Source organism: Anser cygnoides, chromosome 6 (genome assembly GCF_040182565.1).
Source record: "Anser cygnoides isolate HZ-2024a breed goose chromosome 6, Taihu_goose_T2T_genome, whole genome shotgun sequence".
NCBI lineage: Eukaryota > Metazoa > Chordata > Aves > Anseriformes > Anatidae > Anser > Anser cygnoides.
This window is the reverse complement of record NC_089878.1, coordinates 32,062,178-32,078,634: the sequence shown is the minus strand read 5'-3', so window position 1 is coordinate 32,078,634 and position 16,457 is coordinate 32,062,178. Positions and strand designations below refer to the sequence as shown.

Here is a 16,457-nt window from a genome sequence, read left to right as displayed (position 1 = left end):
GTCTGCGCCGCAAAGGGAGCGCGGGGCAGGTGAGAAGCCTTTATCTGATTTCCTAAGGGCAGAAAAATCCCTTTGATTTCATCCCGAAGAGGGGAGCAGGGAGGGGGGGGGGCCCGTCCCGACAGCAGGTGCGCCTGGCGCACAGCGACTCGCCTTGTCACGTCCCCGCCGCCGCGGCCAGGGGAAGCGGCCCCTCGTGGGGCTGGGGGGGCCGGGGGGGCTGTAACGCCCCCAGCTTGGCTGTGAGAGGTGGCCCGAGTGGGTGGGTGCTGTGCTGAAGCCCCCCGAGAGGGGTGGGCAAAGGCCGGCACCTGTGTGTGACGGGGAGGGGGCTGCGCCCTGTCCCCCAGCAGCACGGAAATCCCCCGTTAGCAAGGGGAAACTGAGGCACGGAGCTGCTGAGAGCAGCCCAGCGAGCTGGGGCTCCCCAGCCCCAGGACTAGCCCTGCTCGTTCCTCCTCTGCAACGAGACCTGCAGGGCCACATCCTTCGGGGACGAGGTCCCGGTGGAGGTGCTGTGCCAGGGCTGTCCCCGCCGCCACCGCGCAGCAGCCTTCTCCGCCGCGGCCGACCCTTTGTCTCTGCCTTCCCTCGCCTCTCGCAGCTCGCCTCCCCCCCCCCCCCCTCCAGCTTTTGTGTTATTACAAATTATAAAACAATTTTTTCCTGCCGTCCCGCATTCTTCTGCCTCCTGCAAGAATTTTAATGTATTTATTTTTGCTATCAGGGGAAAGCGCCGTGTTCCTCGGCCACCCCTGGCCCTGCTTGGCCACTGATGGAAATTAATGACGGGGGGGGTGCCGAGAGGATGCGGGCGCCCCTGTGCTCCCGCAGCGTAAATGTGGGGGCCCGGCTGTCCCCCCCCTCCCGGCCAGCTGTGGGGTCCCAAGTGGCAGTGACAGACCTGCCACCGGCTGTAGGGAAGTGCATGGAGGGCTGCGCGAGGCTATGGGGCGTTTTAGGGTCCAGCCTGGGGACGCAGCCTCCCCGCATCGACCCCACTCTGCCCCTTCCGCCTACCCCAAAGAGCAGGGAAGGGGGTCCCCCGATCCCCCAACCCCCCCCCAGCCGCAAGGTGGGGGCTGCGGGAGGGAAAAACGGGGGGAGGAAGGGCACCGTCCCTCCCCGCTGCGGGGAAAGCGCGGCCACTTCCAAGCCAAACACGGCGGCGCGCAGCGGCCGCATACTTTCCCAGCGTCCCTCCCCTCCCTGGCCGCCCAGGACCCCGGTGATCAAACCCAGCCTGGCCCCGTCCCCTGCTCCCGCCGTGAGGTCATCGCGGTGCTGGTGACATCGCGGCGTCCCCATGGCAGCGCCGTGTGATGTCACCAGCCCCGGGTTGCGGCCTCGCCGCGGGAGCGGAATGAGCTTATTAAGTCAACACCGGCCCCCTGCGCGCCGCGGAGGGGCTGGCGAAAAATGGGGGGGAGGCTGCGTGGGGACAGCCCCCAGCCCGCGGGGCGCTGCCAGCGGTGGGAGCCGGGAGGGACGGGGGCACCATTCGGCGGGCCAAGCAGGGTGCTGAGCTCCCCGACCGGTGCAAACGCACGGGCGCAGCGGTGATGGGGAATTTGGCGATGGGCTCGCTGCGAGGGGTCCCCGCGGGCTGCCCCCGGGATCGGCCGTGGCGCTGCCACCACGGGGCCGCCCGCCTGGGGCCTTATCGGGGCGCAGAGCCCTTTCATGTCGGGCCGGCGGGTGGCGAGCGGAGCTGACGAGGACCTGTCCCCAGATCAGAGCGCTGCCCGCCGCTGACAGCGACCGCGGGGCCCCGTCTTAAATTAGACAGGTTTTCCCCCCCCCGTCCAGCACTCGCGCAGCCTCAGCCCCTGCCCCACGGCCGGCCCCGTGAGCAGCACCGGGAGATGGTGGGCACAGCCCCGGGCATCCCACCTGCACCCCCTGCCCACGGTGCTCCGCACGGCCGGCGTGTCCCGCACCCGAGCACGCTGCGCCCCCAGGAAGGGCAGCTCGGTGCCTGCAGCTGAGCGGTGCTGCCCAGCCGAGGCGTCTCGTCCCTGTGGTGCCCCGCTCTGGGCACCCGTGGGGGTGGAGAACCTCGCAGCCTCCTGGCGTGGCCTTGGGGGACCCCAAAAGGTCCCCAGAGTTGGGGTGCAAGCGGCTCCCAGCTCTCCATCGCTGGCCTTGGGGAGCCCCGCACCAGACAGGTGAGAGCAGCCGGGCCCCAGACGGGGCAGCAACACTGACAGCCCAGTGACGGATGGATGGACAGATGGATGGATGGATGGACGGACGGACGGACGGACGGATGGATGGGTGGGAGGCTAGCTGAATGGGTGGGTAGATAGACGTGAAGATGGATGGGGAGATGGATGAATGCCTGTGGAGATGGATGGGTGGGTGGATGGATGGATGGATGGGTGGGTGGATGGACGGATGGATGGAGAGACAGACGGACAGATGGAAGGACGGATGGCCCTAGCACTCCTTAGCGAGCCCCTGTGGCTCTGGATGTTGTTGCTCTTTCCCAACAACCTCAGTTTCATGCAAGAGCAGCGAAGCCCCAGCTCTGTCCTGGGAGAGACGGGAACATCCACGTCCCAAGGGGAGAAGATCTGCCTTTCCCTCGGAGCAACAACTTGAGGGCCTGACCTCGTGCCGCTGCAGCAGCCCACACTCAGCGCTAGCACGGCATCCACTCTCCGCACTCCAGAGGGGAAACCGAGGCTGGGGGGGGGACCAGCAGAGCCGAAAGCACCCCACAAGGCAGGACTGATGCCAGGGTCGGCCCTGCTCCCCCCAGCTCCCCCTGTGTCATTCTGCCCGGCGCGGGGAGCACGGGATGCCGTGCAGCTGTGGGCCAGGAGGGACGCGCACGGCTCGGGCGGGCTGGGAGCGAGGAGGGGGTGTCCTTGGGCCCCCGCGGGCCGTAAACATGATGTCATGTGGCGGCGTACACAGCCCGCTCTGTGCACGGGTCCCCCAATGGGCTCCGCAAGTGCTGCGTAGGAGGCATCGGCCGTGGCCCACAGCCAAGGGAACTGCAGCCGGGAGATAAAATCAGGTTTGCTTTGGGCTGGAGCAAACAGCCTTTTGCAGCGGGAGCAAGGGATGGAGAGGGGTGGCCGGAGGAGGGGAGCACCCCCCTGCCTTGCTCCCCGCGGCCCCTAGCAGCCCTGCGAGGCAGGGTCAGCCGGGTCTCAGCCGTCCCTCGCCCGACGCAGGTCCCAGGCCGGCGAGATCGGCTCCCTTCGCGCCTACTTGACTTAGAATAACTCTGTAGGCACTTGAAGGCACTAATCAGCCTGGCCCACTTGAGAGCAGCCCGGGCTGCCTTCTGTCTCCCCCGATAACAGCCTGCCTGCGCGCCCGGCCGGCAGCCCCAGGGCTGCCCCAGCCTCCGGCCCCACGGCCTCGGGGCAAGGTCCCGGCACCCCGGGGCCCCCAGGGCACCAGGGCTCGCTGCTGGGTGCTGAGCCCTGCACACTGGGGCTATCGTGGTGCTTGATTCGAGGCTTGTTTCAAAAGCCTTGTGCTGTCCCCGTGGTCAGGAGGGGGCTGTCCTGCCTCTCTAAGGGAACGGGGACCTTAGGTAGAAGGGTGAGAAGGCCCTGCTTGGGCACTCGGTGTGGGGGGACAGCAGCTGACTGCAGACCCAGAAAATGTCCCCGTCCTCCCGGATCTCCCCGTGTCCCCCCAGGCAGCTGTGCAGCCCCGCTGACCCCGGCACAGCCCGTGACTCAGTTGGTGACAGCGCGGTGACGCACGGCTGGCGTGACGGCAGAGCGGTTATGGTCCCGGGGACCCCAGGCGCAGCCTTCTCACAGCCTGGGCTTTCCTGGGGGTGAGTCAGGGGATGCCCTCCCGGGGGACAGCCCGCTCCCAGCTCTGGGACAGAAAAAGGGGGTGAAGCGGAGGCAGTCCTGGGAAAAGTTTCCAGCTCCTGGGTGACTCTGTGCAAGTCACGTAAGGAAGCTGTCCCTCTGTCCCGGCGGCCAGGACCCACCGCGTTGTGAGCAGCAGCTGGTGGGTGGGTCAAGAGACCCTTGCAGGGGGACAGAGCAGGGCGGGGGTCCCCCGGTGCCTGTCCCCGCACCCACAGGTCCCATCCGGCGTGGGGAAGGATGGCCCATGGCCACCGCCATCTCTCCGTCCCCACGGATGAACACAGTGCTCGCTCTCCTGCCTCTGCCCCGCCTGCCAGGATCGATCCCCGGCTGCGGGGACACCCTACGATGACATCCCCACCACCTCCTGCACCACCGCGGCCCCCGCTGCAGCCCCCTGCCCACCCCAGCGAGACGAGGTCCCCGTGCAGCACCCGATGAGCTGTCCCTGGAGCTGGAAAAGCCCAGGACCCCTGCGGCACCCTCCGGCTGGGGATGTGTCATGGCCCAGCCACTTCCTTTTGGAAGTCCCCGCCAGGCCGCCGACGGGGCAGCCTGACTCACCCGACCCCCTCCTTCCCGCACTGCCTCCCCCACAGCCCCCGCAGCCCTGGCAGCCATCCCCGTGGCCTCGGGCCTCCCGCTGCCTCCCGCCTCCCGCTCCCCCCTGGGTGACTCACCCGTGCGCCCCCCCCTGCCACCGGCCCCCGGGGCTGGGAGACCGGGAGGAATACCGGGCTGGAACCGGGGGAGCTGGAGGAGCACCCTTGGGTGCCGCCACCCAGGGCTGCTCGGGGTGCAGGCGGGGACCCCGCCGGGCTGCGGGGCCGCATCCTGCGGCGGGCAGGGCACGGGGCTCGGCGGCGCTGCCGGTCCCCGGCGGCTCCCCGCGGTGGGAGAGGCGGGAGCACAGCCTAGCGGCTGCGGCGAGAAGGAGCCGGGCACCGGGGTCCCCCTCGGCTGGGCCGGAGGGGGGGGACGGGGGCTCTGTCAGACCCCACGAGGTTCGCCCCCTGCCCTTTGGGGTCCCGCGGGGGCCGTTCCCCGTGAGCCCACCCCCAGCAGCTCCCCGATGCGGAGACGGGGAGCACCCGAGCCCCAAGACCTCCTGCGGGGTGCCCGGCACCCGAGCCCCCCAGTTTGCAGGACAACAGCTCCGCAGGGACCCCGGGAGCTGGGCATGCTGCAGGAATACCCCGCAGGGATAGTGTCAGAGCTCTGGATTCAGCAGCCTGCTCCCAGCCCGGGGAAGCCCCCAGCCCCACCAGCAAGCCCCCCCCCCTCGGGACGTGCCCTGGCTCTGCACCCCCCCCCCCAAACAGCCAGCCCCAGCGGTTGGGTTCCCCGGCTGGCGCTTCCCGAGGGAAAGAAGGGGGCCAAAAAGCACTCTCCAGCAAGGCGGGGGGGGGGCAGGCTGAGACGGGCGGGGCCCTGGGGGGGCTCAGCCCGGGCTGGAACCCCCCCCCGTGGGGCTGGGGGTGCGTGCCCAGGCCGGGCAGCACCGGCTGCGGAGCTGGCTGCGCGCAGCCATGAGATGGCGGCAGGCGCTCGCACTTGTGCGCCCCGGCTCTGCCGGGTGTCTGCTGGAGCACGGGGCCCCTGCCCAGCGCCCCTCCAGCCCCCCGGGACCACCCAGCCCCGGCCCCGCTGCTGCAGGGCACGTCGGGCACCTGGAGCCCAGCCTGGGACAGCCCTCGTCCCCGAGAGGGACAGGGACGCAGCCACCCCTGGGGCTCTCGGGTGTCTGCCTGCCTGCCCCGGGGACAAAATGTCCCTGTCCAGGACTTTGACCTGATAAGGGCGGTCAATGATCAGCGGTGGGACGGCCCCAGCACGGCACGGGTCCCCGCTGCGGGCAGAGCAGTGCCCTGCCCGCCGTCCCCAAACCCGGTGGCAGCGCCAGGCTGGCCAGAGGGAACGTGTCCTGGGCACCGCCGCAGCAGTGACAGCTCGTGGGCTGGCAGGAGCTGGTGCTGCGCTCCCACTGCCGCGGCGACAAAGCAAAGTCGCCCCCAGAAAGGTGCCACAGCCACTCCGGGTGTCCCCACCCGGCTCCCTTGTGGGGTGGCTGTGCCCACCCTGAGCGCCCAACCCCTGCCCCAGGGGAGGGATGAGTGCCAGCCCAGGGCAGCCGTGGCTTACCAGCACCTTTGGCATCGTCCCTGTGGCCTGGAGCAGGTCCTCCCAAATGGCTGCACCAAGGGACGCTTCAGGGGACCGGAGGGGGGGCACGCAGGGGCTCTGCCACCTTCTCTGCGGGAGATGCAGGTCTGGGGGGGAGCAACAAGGGCGGGGACAAAGACGGGGAGAAAAATGGGGCAGGAACGGGAACAGGGAGAGATACGGGGACGGGGACCGGGCGAGGACAGGGAACGATGGGCGAGGTGTCAAGGCAGACAGGACAAGGACAGGGCAGGGCGGGGGGACAGCCGACCCGAGCATCAGGCCCAGCGGTGAGCTCGGTGCCACTGGGGGGTGTGCAGGACGCGGGCCGTGGCACCCAGCGCCCGGTACCGTGCCCGCTGCCGATGCTCGGCGAGCAGCACCCGGTGCCGGTACCGGTGCCAGCACCCCCAGCACACGCCACACGGTGCCCGGGGCGCTGTGCCTGCGGCGGTGCCACACCGGGGGCGCGGTGCCGTTACGCAGCACGCGGCGCCGGGCACCCGCTGCACGGCGCTGCCGGTGCCGGTTCCCGGTGCGTGATGCCGGCGCTACGCGGCACCCGGTGCCCGCGCCCCCCGCCCGGTACCGGCCGCGCGGTACCGGCCCCGGAACGCCCGCACCTCCCGGTGCAGCCCCCGGTGCGCGGTGCCGCTGCCCAGCTCCCGGCGCGCACGAGCGGCTCCCGGTGCCCGCTCCCCGGTGCCGGTGCCGCCCCCGCGCCGCCCCCCGCGCCTCCCCCGGTGCCGCCCCCCGCCGCCCCCGGTGCCTCCCCGCACCGCCCCGTCCCGTGCGCTGCCGACGGAGCATGGCGGGCCCGAGCGGCGGGGCTCGGCGGCCGCTGCTGCCGCTGCTCCTGCGCCCTCGCCCGCCGCCGCCGCCGCCGCCGCCTCCGCGCAGCCCGGGGCCGCCGCGCAGGGCCGGGAGCTCGGCGGCGGCGGCGGCGGGGCCGGCTCGGCTGAAGGGCCCCGCGGAGCTGCCGGGGCCGGGCTTGCTCAGGACTTTCGTCTGGCTCTTCCTGCGCGGCTACCTGCTGCACACCCACCGGCTCCAGGTGCCCGGGGAGGCGCGGCCGGCCGGCCGGGGGCTGCGGGCTGCCGGGGGGGCTGCGGGTCCCCGAGGGCGCAAGGGAGGTGGGGGGGATGGCGCCGTGGGCTGGGGGGGCTTTGGGGATGGGGTCGGGGAGAGCTGGGTGCCGGCGTGGGGGGTGAGCCCGCGAGTGACCGTGGGGAGCTGAGGGGGGAAAGCGCCCCGGCACCCGTGGGGGGGTGCTGGGGGGAGCAGCGCGCGGAGGGGCTGGCGGAGAAGCGGGTGGCACCCGATGGGTCCCGCCGGCTGCCTCGGAGTGCCCGAGCCGGGCAGGGCCACGCGTGCCTTGGCTTCCCCCCGAGGGCCAGGGGCTGCTCGCGGGGTGCCGGCATCCCCGGCCAGCCCCAGCTGCAGCGAGCTTGGGGGGCATCAGTTTGGGGGGGCAGATGTGGGGGCGAGCGGTGCCCGGGGATGCAGGGGAGGAACAGGCAGCTGTTTGTTTTCTTCTGTCGGCACTTCCTCATACGTCGGATGAAGCAAGCCATGGGCTTGGCTGGCCGCGAGCCAGGCGGCAGCCTCCAGCGCCCTGGAGCTCTGACCCGCCACAGCTGGGAGGAGGGCGCAGGATCAGGCCTCCCCGGCACCGCCGAGCAGCGGGCACCGCTGCCTGGGGAAGGGGCTGTCACAGGGGAAGGGGCTGTCACAGGGGAAGGGGCTGTCACAGGGGAGCAGGGGCTCGGGGAGCAGGCACAGGTCCCTGCTGCTCCCCTGGGGCTCCGAGCGTGGCCCGGCTTTGCAGCCAGCTCCGGAGGTGCCTTCCCCCGATGCCAGCAGCTTCTCCCAGCCCTGCTCTCCAAGGCCTGAGCCGTGCCGGGTCCTGGCCGTGAGCACACGCCAGCAGCAGGCTTCGACCCAGGATGCGGCCGCCTGCAGCCCCGTGCTCTCAGGGCGCACCGCCTGCGGCACCGGGGCGGCCGTCCCTCCCCCTCCTCCTGCCACCACGCGCGAGGAACGTCTCCCCGCGGTGACGAATCCAGATGAATCCGGGCTCAGGCTGCGATGCAGTCAGTCACCAAGGGAGATTGTACCACGTGCATCCCCGCAGCCACGGGGAACCGGGACCAGGGCTTCCCTGCTGGGTCCCTGCAGCCCCCTGGGCTTGGTCCCGCTCCGCAGGGGCTGCGGTGGTGCCCGGCGAGGTGCCACGGGACCTTTGGAAGTGGCCCTGTGGCTTGCAGGGGGGTGCCCGGCCGCCCCTGGGGTGCACCGGATGCTCCGAGGGGACGCAGGCACGGCCCTGGTGGGTGCAGGTGAGGAGAGGGGAGCTCTGAGCCCGGAGGAGGGCTGGTGCTGGTGGATGTCCCCCGGATGGTACGGGAGCCCAAGGCCACACGTGGCCCCAGCCCCGTGCTTGGACACCTGCCCTGGGAGCAGCCCGGTGCTGCCCGGCGCTGATCATTAACCACCCTTATCGGCGGCGGGTTCAAGGACCCGCATGGGCTGAGCGGAGCACAGATGGGGTGATGCTGGAAGCAGCAGGGCTTGGATCTGCTGACGGCCGCTGCAGTGGCCCTGCACCTTCGCCAAGCCCCGTGCATGGCAGTTGTCCCCGTCCCTGCTGTCCCCTCCTGGGCTATGCCACCCTAAAAGACCCGCCGGGCCCTCCATGCATCCCAGGGATGGATGAGGAATGTGCCCATCTGCAGGGGGTCGGTGCCTCCTATGCTCGGGCACTGATCCAGCCCCGGTGCTGAGCGCTGCCCCCCACCCTGACGTCCCATTCACCCTGCCTTGCTCTGGTGCCTCGCAGCTGATGTCCCGGCGCATTTACGGCCCCATCTGGAAGTCGACCTTCGGGCACTACCAGAACATCAACATCGGGAGCCCCGTGGTGCTGGAGCAGCTGCTGCGGCAGGAGGGCAAGTACCCGATGCGGAGCGACATGGCCCTGTGGAAGGAGCACCGGGACACCCGGCGCCTGCCCTACGGACCCTTCACCGAGTGAGTCCTGCCCTGGCCGTGCTCTGTGGGACAGCAAACCTCCTGCCCCCGCGCCGGGGTGATGTGTGGTCGGGGCAGGAGCTCCCAGTGCTCCCTTTTCCCCAAGCGGGCGGGCATGGCTGCGGTGGGCAGAAAGCCTTGCAGGGCTCGGGGGTGAATTTGGCACGGCGCCGGCTTAGCCCGCTGAGCCCGATCCCCGCCGCGCAGGGAAGGGGAGCGCTGGTACCGCCTGCGCCAGGTCCTCAACAAGCGGCTGCTGAAGCCCTCAGAGGCGCTGCTGTACGCGGATGCCATCGGCGAGGTGGTGTCGGACCTGATGGTGCGGCTGCGCGAGGAGCGGAGCCGCAGCCCCTCGGGGGTGCTGGTGGGGGACGTGGCCAACCTGCTCTACCGCTTCGCCCTGGAAGGTAGGGGGGGCCCAGCCCTCGCCCCCGCCCCGCTGTGTCCCCGCGGGGGTCTGGATGCGGCCTGTTCCCGCAGGGATCTCCTATATCCTCTTCGAGACCCGCATCGGGTGCCTGAAGCAGCAGGTCCCCGCCGAGACCCAGCACTTCATCGACTCCATCAACCTCATGTTCAAGAACTCCATCTTCGCCACCGTCCTGCCCCGCTGGAGCCGCAAGGTGCTGCCCTTCTGGGACCGCTACCTGGACAGCTGGGACACCATCTTTGCCTTCGGTGAGCCGTGGGGATGGGATCAGGCCCCACAGGGACCCTCGCGAGGGGGGCAGCCCCCCCGGGAGAGCCACCGAGCGTGGCCGGGGCGCGTTCCTTTTTGGCCGCCCCGGGGTCTGCCCGTCTCTCCGTGGACTCTGGGTCATCTCTCCATGGCCGTGTCTGTCCCCGCAGGCAAGACCCTGATTGATCGGAAGATGAAGGAGCTGGAGGGGCAGGTGGAGGGGGGCAAGGAGGTGTCGGGCTACCTGAGCTACCTGCTGGCCAGCGGCAGGCTCAGCCTGGACGAGGTCTACGGCAGCGTGGCTGAGCTGCTGCTGGCCGGCGTGGACACGGTGAGGGCCAGCTCCGCACTGCCCCAAGGGCTCAGGGGCCTGTCGGTGCAGACCCTCTTCTCCTCTCTGCCACCTGCCCGGCTCCGTGCCTCAGTTTCCCTCGTGCTTTCCCTGCGCGTTGGAGCTGGGGCTGTCTGGTGCCACGCGGCACGAGGATGTTCCAGTGCCAGCCCCATCTCCCTCCCTCCCCTCTGCTCCCCCAGACCTCCAACACACTGTCGTGGGCCCTGTACCACCTCTCCCGGGACCTAGGCATCCAGGAGACCCTGTACCAGGAGCTGAAAGCCGTCGTGCCCCCGGACCGGTTTCCTCGTGCCGAGGATATCCCCAAGATGCCGATGCTCCGGGCCATCATCAAGGAGACGCTGAGGTACAGCCCAGCCTGGCCCCATGGTTTTGGGGGGATGCTGGTGATGGGGGCACCGGCCAGGCAGGGTGCAGGGCTGGGTCGCAGACCCTTGGGGCCGCATCCACCCACCCACCCACGTCCTCCCCGGGGGAGACGGAGCCGCCGAGCAGCGGGAGATGTTCCTCCTGGCCCTGCCTTGGGGCCCAGGTGGGCGCAGCTCCCGCACCAACTCTCCCCACATCCCCGCCCAGGGTCTACCCCGTGGTCCCCACCAACGCCAGGGTCTTCTACGAGAAGGACATCATCATCGGAGACTACCTCTTCCCCAAGAACGTGAGTGGGGCCACTCCGGGGGGGTCCCGCTGTGCCCCGAGGGGCGTTAACCCCCTTCTCACCCCACAGACCCTCTTCGTCCTGGCGCACTACGCCATGTCCCACGACGAGACCTACTTCCCCGAGCCCGAGCGGTTCCTGCCCCAGCGCTGGCTCCGGGGCTACGGCTCCCCCCACCACCCCTTCAGCTCCATTCCCTTCGGCTACGGGGTCCGCGCCTGCGTCGGCCGCCGCATCGCCGAGCTGGAGATGCACCTGGCCCTCGCCAGGGTGAGTAGGGGCCCCCCAAGCCACACCGGGTGTCTCGGGGGGGGGAGTCTTGAGGCACCGCCACCCCCTTTTCTCTCCCCCCCCTCCCCCAGATCATCCAAGCGTTCGAGGTGCGGCCGGACCCCCGCGGCGTGGAGGTGACGTCCGTGTCCCGCATCGTCCTGGTGGCCGACAAGCCCATCAACCTGGAGTTCATCGCTCGCCCGGGGGCCCCCTGAGCAGGAGGCTTGGGGCATTGCTGTGCCTTTCACACGCTGCCAGGGGTCCCCCCCCTCCCCCCCGCCCCGTCCCCCGCCCCCCTGGGCTGCGGCGGGGACCCAGGAGCTCTGCCTGCCGGGGGGGGGGGGGGGCGCAGGGAGGGGGCTTGCGGCCGTGGGGTGTCTCCTTCGTCCCGTGATCGTGTCGCTGCGCGTGGATCTGTGCCTGGGGCCAGGACGCCCGGGTCCTGTCTCAATAACTGACCTTGGCCCCAGCCCCTTCTCCGTGCCTCAGTTTCCCCCCCACACACACACACACCTCGCGGGGCAGGATGGAGCCGCCAGTGGGGTTTTGGGGTTTGTGCTTGGTCCCGAGGGCCGGAGCCAGCCCCGTGGAGTGAAACTGCAGCTGGCAGCAGGTCCCCGCCGTGGGGAGGGGGCTGGCACCACCCGGGGCTGGCACCGTGCCCCCCAGCAGCGCCAGCCAGCGCAGGGGGCGTGCATCACACGGGACCTTTCGCTATCAGTCGTTCCTCCCCAGCGATGCTGATAGGGGGGGGGCACGGGAAGGGGGCAGGGTGAGGCAGCAGGGGGGGGAGGATGGGCTCAGCACCCCCTGTCCCCAGGGGCCACCCCAGCCGTGGTGGAGCCACCAAGCTGCGTGCCCCAGGGTGTCCTGCTGGCTGTCCCCACGTGGGCAGAGGTGCCGCCCGTGGCCGCCCCCAGATGGGCACCCCAGCGCCCGGCACCCCCTCCCCAGCCCGGAGGAGCCGTGCCAGGCTGTGCGCCCAGGAAGGTGAGGACGCGGTGCCTGGGGCGGGCAGCTTTATTCCAACAAAGCTGAACAGACCGGCACATAAATAAATACCCCCCACCCCCCCCCAAAAAAAAAAGTGTGCAAGGTCCCCTTGCAAGCACCGCTGCCGGGGCGCTCCAGCCCTAGGAGACCCTACAATAAACAAGGCTGTGTGTGCAGCTGAGCCACGCCACCGTGCCCCTCCTGCGCACCGGTGCCGCCGCAGCCGGCGGGACCCAGCTCACCGGGGGCTGAAGCACTCGGGTCCGGCAGCAGTTTGGGACGGGGTGGGACGGGGGGGGGCCAGGAGGGCCCGGCTGCGCAGCCCTTCACGGCACGGTGCCCGTCAGGCATCCCCACGTGCTCGCCCTTGGTCCTCCCCAAGGCTGGAGGGAGCTGGCCCCAGGCTCAAGACGAGTCCCAGGAGCGGGGTGGGTGGGCAGCCCCCCCGTACGGAGAGCCCCCGGGGCCTGAGCCTCCTTCCACGGCCCCGCCAGTGCCTGGGCCGGGCCAAGCAAGAGGCCCCGAGTCGGACGAGACGGCGGCGGCACTTCCCCGGTGTCTTCAGTCGATGCCTGCGGGGCAAGAGAGCGCACGAGGCCGTAACCCCCGGCGGGCACCGGCGCAGGGCTGGGCACCCTGTGGCACAGCACTGCCTCCTGCCCTGGTGGCCACAGGGCGTGGGGACGGCACAGGGGACATGGAGACAGCACAGAGGGCATGGGGACAGCGCAGAGGACAGCGGAGACTTGCAAGGGCATGGTGAAGGCACCGTGCTGTGGAGGTCCCAAGCCTGGTGTGTTTAGTACAGCCCAGTCCCTGTCTGCATGGAGCAACTGGGCACTGCTGGGGACCGGGTGTGGGGGGGTCCCGAGCCCATTCCCCACCCAAAAAGTGCCACACTGGGGTGTGTGCGGTGACGGGGACCCAGCGGTTGGGGGGGGGGCAGCGCCTACCTGAAGTGGAGAGAAATGGAGGGTGCGAATGGAGAAAGCCGGAGCGTCGTGGGCTAAGAGTTAAGAGCATCGATACCTGCGGGAGTGAGCACGAGGGCCTGGAGGATGTCGGAGAGGGAGACGATGCCCCGCGGGTACTGGTTCTCGTCCACCAGAACCAGGCGATGGACCTGCGGGCACGGGCAAAGTGTCACGGTGGGGGGGAGGCGGCAGAAGGCAGGGCTGGTGCTGGCGGGCGGGAGGGGCGCTGCCCGACCGCTCACCTACCTGCTCCTTGGCGATGCGGTCAATGATGTCCTCCATGGTCTCGTGGGGGTAGCAGGTGAGGACCCCCTCCAGGCACACGGTGCGCTGCCGCAGCGCCTCGCGCACGCTGATGTCCAGGTTGTTGTAGGTCTTCTGGGCCGCCAGGTGCTGCGGGAGAGGCGGTGCCCGGGTGCACAGGGTGCCAGCACGCGCGGCACCGCACGTGGGACGGGTGCCGGGGCACGTGCCGGGGTGTGAGTGCCCCGACAGCCCGGATCGGACACGTCCCCACCTTCCCCCACGTGCAGGCTCGTGCCACCACGCTGGCGCACGGCCGTGCAAGCGCGCCCGGTACTCACAATGACATCGAACCTGGAGTAGAGCCCAACCACCTGCCCTGCAAGGAGACAGAGCGCGGGGGCTCAGGAGGAGGGGGCGCAGGGATGGCAGGAGGGGTTTCGGGGCTGGGAACGGGGCAGGAGGCACCGCAGAGGGGGAACAGGGGGCTCTGCTGGGCCCCTCGGCCCCGCGTACCGGCGTCGTTGATGACGGGCAGCGCGGAGACGCGGCGGTCCACGAAGATCTCCAGCGCCGTGTAGATGGGGGCGGTCTCGGGCACCACGGCCACGTCGCGGAAGGTGCCGATGCACAGCTCCTGCACCGTTTTCTTCAGGAAGCGCGGCTTGGGGATGGTGGAGCCCTGCTTTGGGGCAGTGCACGCACACACACAAGTGTGTACACACACACACACACGGCACCCCACGTGTGCGCACACTGTGCGACCCCAGCGAGCAGCGCGCACCCTGCACCCGACCCCCACTCCGTGCGCCCCCCGTGCCCGCTGCCCCCCTGCACTCACGAAGATGTGGAGGAACTTGAGGATGCGTTTGTGCGTCAGGATGTGCAGGACGTTGCCCGAGGTGGGCTCGATGACGGGCAGGCGGTGGATCTTGTGCTTGATCAGGGAGTAGACGGCGTCGAAGAGGCTGTAGGGGACGGCGCGGGGGGGACATGGCTGTGCCTGGAAGCCCTCCAGCACCCCGGGCACACCCCATGGGGGGGCACCTCTGCAGCAAGGGCAGCCGGGTGGGCGTCCCACCAGCTCTCCCCCGCAGGCAGGAGCTCACCTATTGCTCGGTGAGATGTAGACCAGCGGCTTGAAGGAGCCCTGCAGGTACACCTCTGCGAAGGGAGAGCGGTGGGAGAGGGGCCCCACACTCCTGGTGCCACGTCCATGCCGGGCACGTTGCCCCCAGCCCGGACACCCCCGTCACCCCCCCTCACTTTTACCTCTCCACGTCTCAATCTTGTGCTCCTCCACCTCGTAGATCTGAACCTGAGGGCAGGGAGAAGCCCTGGTCAGGGGGCGCCCAGCAAGGGATCGAGGGGGCTGCCCCTTTCCCCAGCACCCCTCCCCACGGGGTCACATCGTGGGGACCCTTTTGGTGCCCCAAAGCGACGCCAATCCCTCGGGTGCTCCAGAGCAGCTCGTGGTCTGCCCACGGAGCAGGGGACCGGGAGAAGCAGGGGCCACCCCCTGCCCGGCCCCGTGCCCACCCCGGCAACTCACCAGGGGCGAGCGGTAGTAGCGGTGGAGGATGTTGATGAAGTCGGTGATGGTGAGCATCCCTGCGGAGACACGGGGGGCTGGCCGTGCTGCCCGCACCCCGCAGCGGGGCCAGCGCCGCCCCGGGGCTCCCGGCACTCACCCACGAAACTCTGCGCCTTGCTGTCCCACAGCGGGGCGGCGCGCACCCCGTTGGCCACCAGCGCCACAAAAGCCTTCTTGATCTGGCAGCAGAGCGGGGAGGGGGGGGTCAGGGGGTCCCTGAGCCCCCCCCCCACACCCCCCCCGGGCTGTCCCCCGCGGCCTCACCTCCAGGCTGGTGTCGAAGACGACGAGCTTGCAGCTGGTGGGGACGGCGTCGTAGCAGCAGTGGCTCCTCAAGAAGTGCATGTAGACCTCGGCGTCGGGGGTCTGGAAATCCCCCTCGGGGCCCAGCCCCAGCACCTCGGGGCCCAGCGTGAAGGTGACGGGCCTGGGGCTCCTCCGCCGCCTGTCCTCCTCCTCCTCCTCTTCCTCCTCCTCCCTGGGGCACGGCGCCTCCGGGAACCCTGCGGGCAAACCTGCCCCGGCCGTGAGCCCCGCTGCCAGGTCCCGGTGCCCCCACACGGGGGGATGCCGCGGGAGGAGGCAGCGATCCCCTGGGGCCATCAGACCCCCCCCCCCCCCGCTACCCACCTTCGTCCTCGGGACGGGCGGCGGCATCCAGCAGCGCCATCTGAGGGGGTCACAGAGAGATCGGGGGGGGTCAGCAGCACCCAGCCCAGCCTCGCCCCCCAAAACCGAGGGGGGCTTCCTGCACCCACCTCGCTGCCGCGGCTCCCCCAGCCCAGGGTGCGGGTGGGGAGCCCCCCTGCCACCACAGCCCCGAGGGACAGGGGCTCGTCCCCCCCCTCTGGGGGGGCAGCGGGGGTCCCCGGGGTGGGCAGGGGATGCGGGGCCACGCGGGTGCTCCCTTTGCCGCGGCAGCCCAGGCGAGCCCCGCGCCCTTCCTCTCCCTCCCCCGGCCCCCAAGGTGTAAATCCTGCTCCGGCTTCCTCCGATGCTGGGAGCCCGGCCAGCCCCACCTGCGGCGTGGCTCTGTAGGTATCGAAGGGTCTCCGCGCCGGGAGACCCTACAATAACAAAGTGGGAACCCCAGGTGGGAGGGGGGCGAGCAGGACCGGCCGGCTGGCCCCCCCCAGTCCCCACCGGTCCCCCCGGGGAGACCCTACCGTAACAAAGCAGCACGCACCACGGGCAGAGCCAATGTTTACATGCCACCCTACCATAACAAAGCTGCGTGGGCTGCTCCCTAGGGAGGCCAGAGCTAACCCCGGCAGGGAGGCGACCCTACACAAACGCCCCCCACCCCAACCGGTCCCCCAGGGGCTGGCGGCACCGGGGCAGGCAGGCGGCTCGTGCCGTGCTCCGTGCCCTCGTCCCCACGCCTGCCGGGCCGTGGGAAGGTGCCAGCAGCACCCCCCCAGCCCCCCGTGCCCCCCACCCGCGGTGGCCGGTCCCCACGCGGCGTCTCGCCGGCCGTGCCCCCCGCCCGTCCCGGGGGTACCTGGGGAGCAGCGGGGCCGGGGAGTTGCTCCATGCTGACTGCGGGGCAGCGCTGCTATTCTGGGCCCGCGGCTGGCCGGGCCCTGGCAGATAGGGTGTCACTGAGCAATGCCAGCCATGCCCCCGCCGCCGGGGGGGCCGCCACCG

The 16,457-nt window shown here is 70.6% G+C and overlaps 2 protein-coding genes across 4 annotated transcripts; one reads left to right on the top strand and one right to left on the bottom strand.

Moving 5' to 3' along the window:
- The first annotated feature begins 6,799 nt into the window (after positions 1–6,799).
- CYP27A1 (cytochrome P450 family 27 subfamily A member 1) lies at positions 6,800–11,475 on the top strand. Its single transcript, XM_066999464.1, has 9 exons — positions 6,800–7,065; positions 8,851–9,041; positions 9,249–9,448; positions 9,522–9,719; positions 9,891–10,051; positions 10,255–10,421; positions 10,652–10,733; positions 10,803–11,003; positions 11,096–11,475. Exons 1-9 carry the CDS (start codon positions 6,820–6,822, stop codon positions 11,219–11,221), a joined length of 1,572 nt encoding a protein of 523 aa, XP_066855565.1. The 5' UTR covers positions 6,800–6,819; the 3' UTR covers positions 11,222–11,475.
- A 535-nt stretch (positions 11,476–12,010) lies between these two features.
- On the bottom strand, positions 12,011–16,456 carry PRKAG3 (protein kinase AMP-activated non-catalytic subunit gamma 3). 3 transcript variants are annotated; one of them, XM_066999467.1, is made up of 12 exons: positions 16,312–16,456; positions 15,441–15,480; positions 15,075–15,325; positions 14,908–14,989; positions 14,769–14,827; positions 14,489–14,534; positions 14,326–14,380; positions 14,058–14,184; positions 13,733–13,901; positions 13,558–13,595; positions 13,220–13,366; positions 12,011–13,122 (listed from the first exon to the last, which is right to left on the bottom strand). In XM_066999467.1, exons 1-12 carry the CDS (start codon positions 16,342–16,344, stop codon positions 13,006–13,008), a joined length of 1,164 nt encoding a protein of 387 aa, XP_066855568.1. In that variant the 5' UTR covers positions 16,345–16,456; the 3' UTR covers positions 12,011–13,005. The 3 variants fall into 3 exon arrangements, with proteins under 3 accessions (XP_066855568.1, XP_047935594.1, XP_066855569.1); XM_048079637.2 differs by having other exon boundaries at positions 13,733–13,898; positions 16,312–16,428; XM_066999468.1 differs by having other exon boundaries at positions 13,733–13,898; positions 15,075–15,313; positions 16,312–16,374.
- Between the last annotated feature and the right edge of the window lies 1 nt (position 16,457).

Bases quoted from the DNA above. Each gene is read 5' to 3' on its own strand.
- CYP27A1 (XM_066999464.1), top strand. From the start codon at position 6,820: ATGGCGGGCCCGAGCGGCGGGGCTCGGCGGCCGCTGCTGCCGCTGCTC. The intron at 9,042-9,248 runs GTGAGTCCTGCC...CCCGCCGCGCAG, and splicing joins CCCTACGGACCCTTCACCGA to GGAAGGGGAGCGCTGGTACC. The intron at 9,449-9,521 runs GTAGGGGGGGCC...CTGTTCCCGCAG, and splicing joins CTACCGCTTCGCCCTGGAAG to GGATCTCCTATATCCTCTTC.
- PRKAG3 (XM_066999467.1), bottom strand. From the start codon at position 16,344: ATGGAGCAACTCCCCGGCCCCGCTGCTCCCCAG. The intron at 14,990-15,074 runs GTGAGGCCGCGG...CTCTGCTGCCAG, and splicing joins TCTTCGACACCAGCCTGGAG to ATCAAGAAGGCTTTTGTGGC. The intron at 13,123-13,219 runs GTAGGTGAGCGG...CCGTGCCCGCAG, and splicing joins ACCGCATCGCCAAGGAGCAG to GTCCATCGCCTGGTTCTGGT.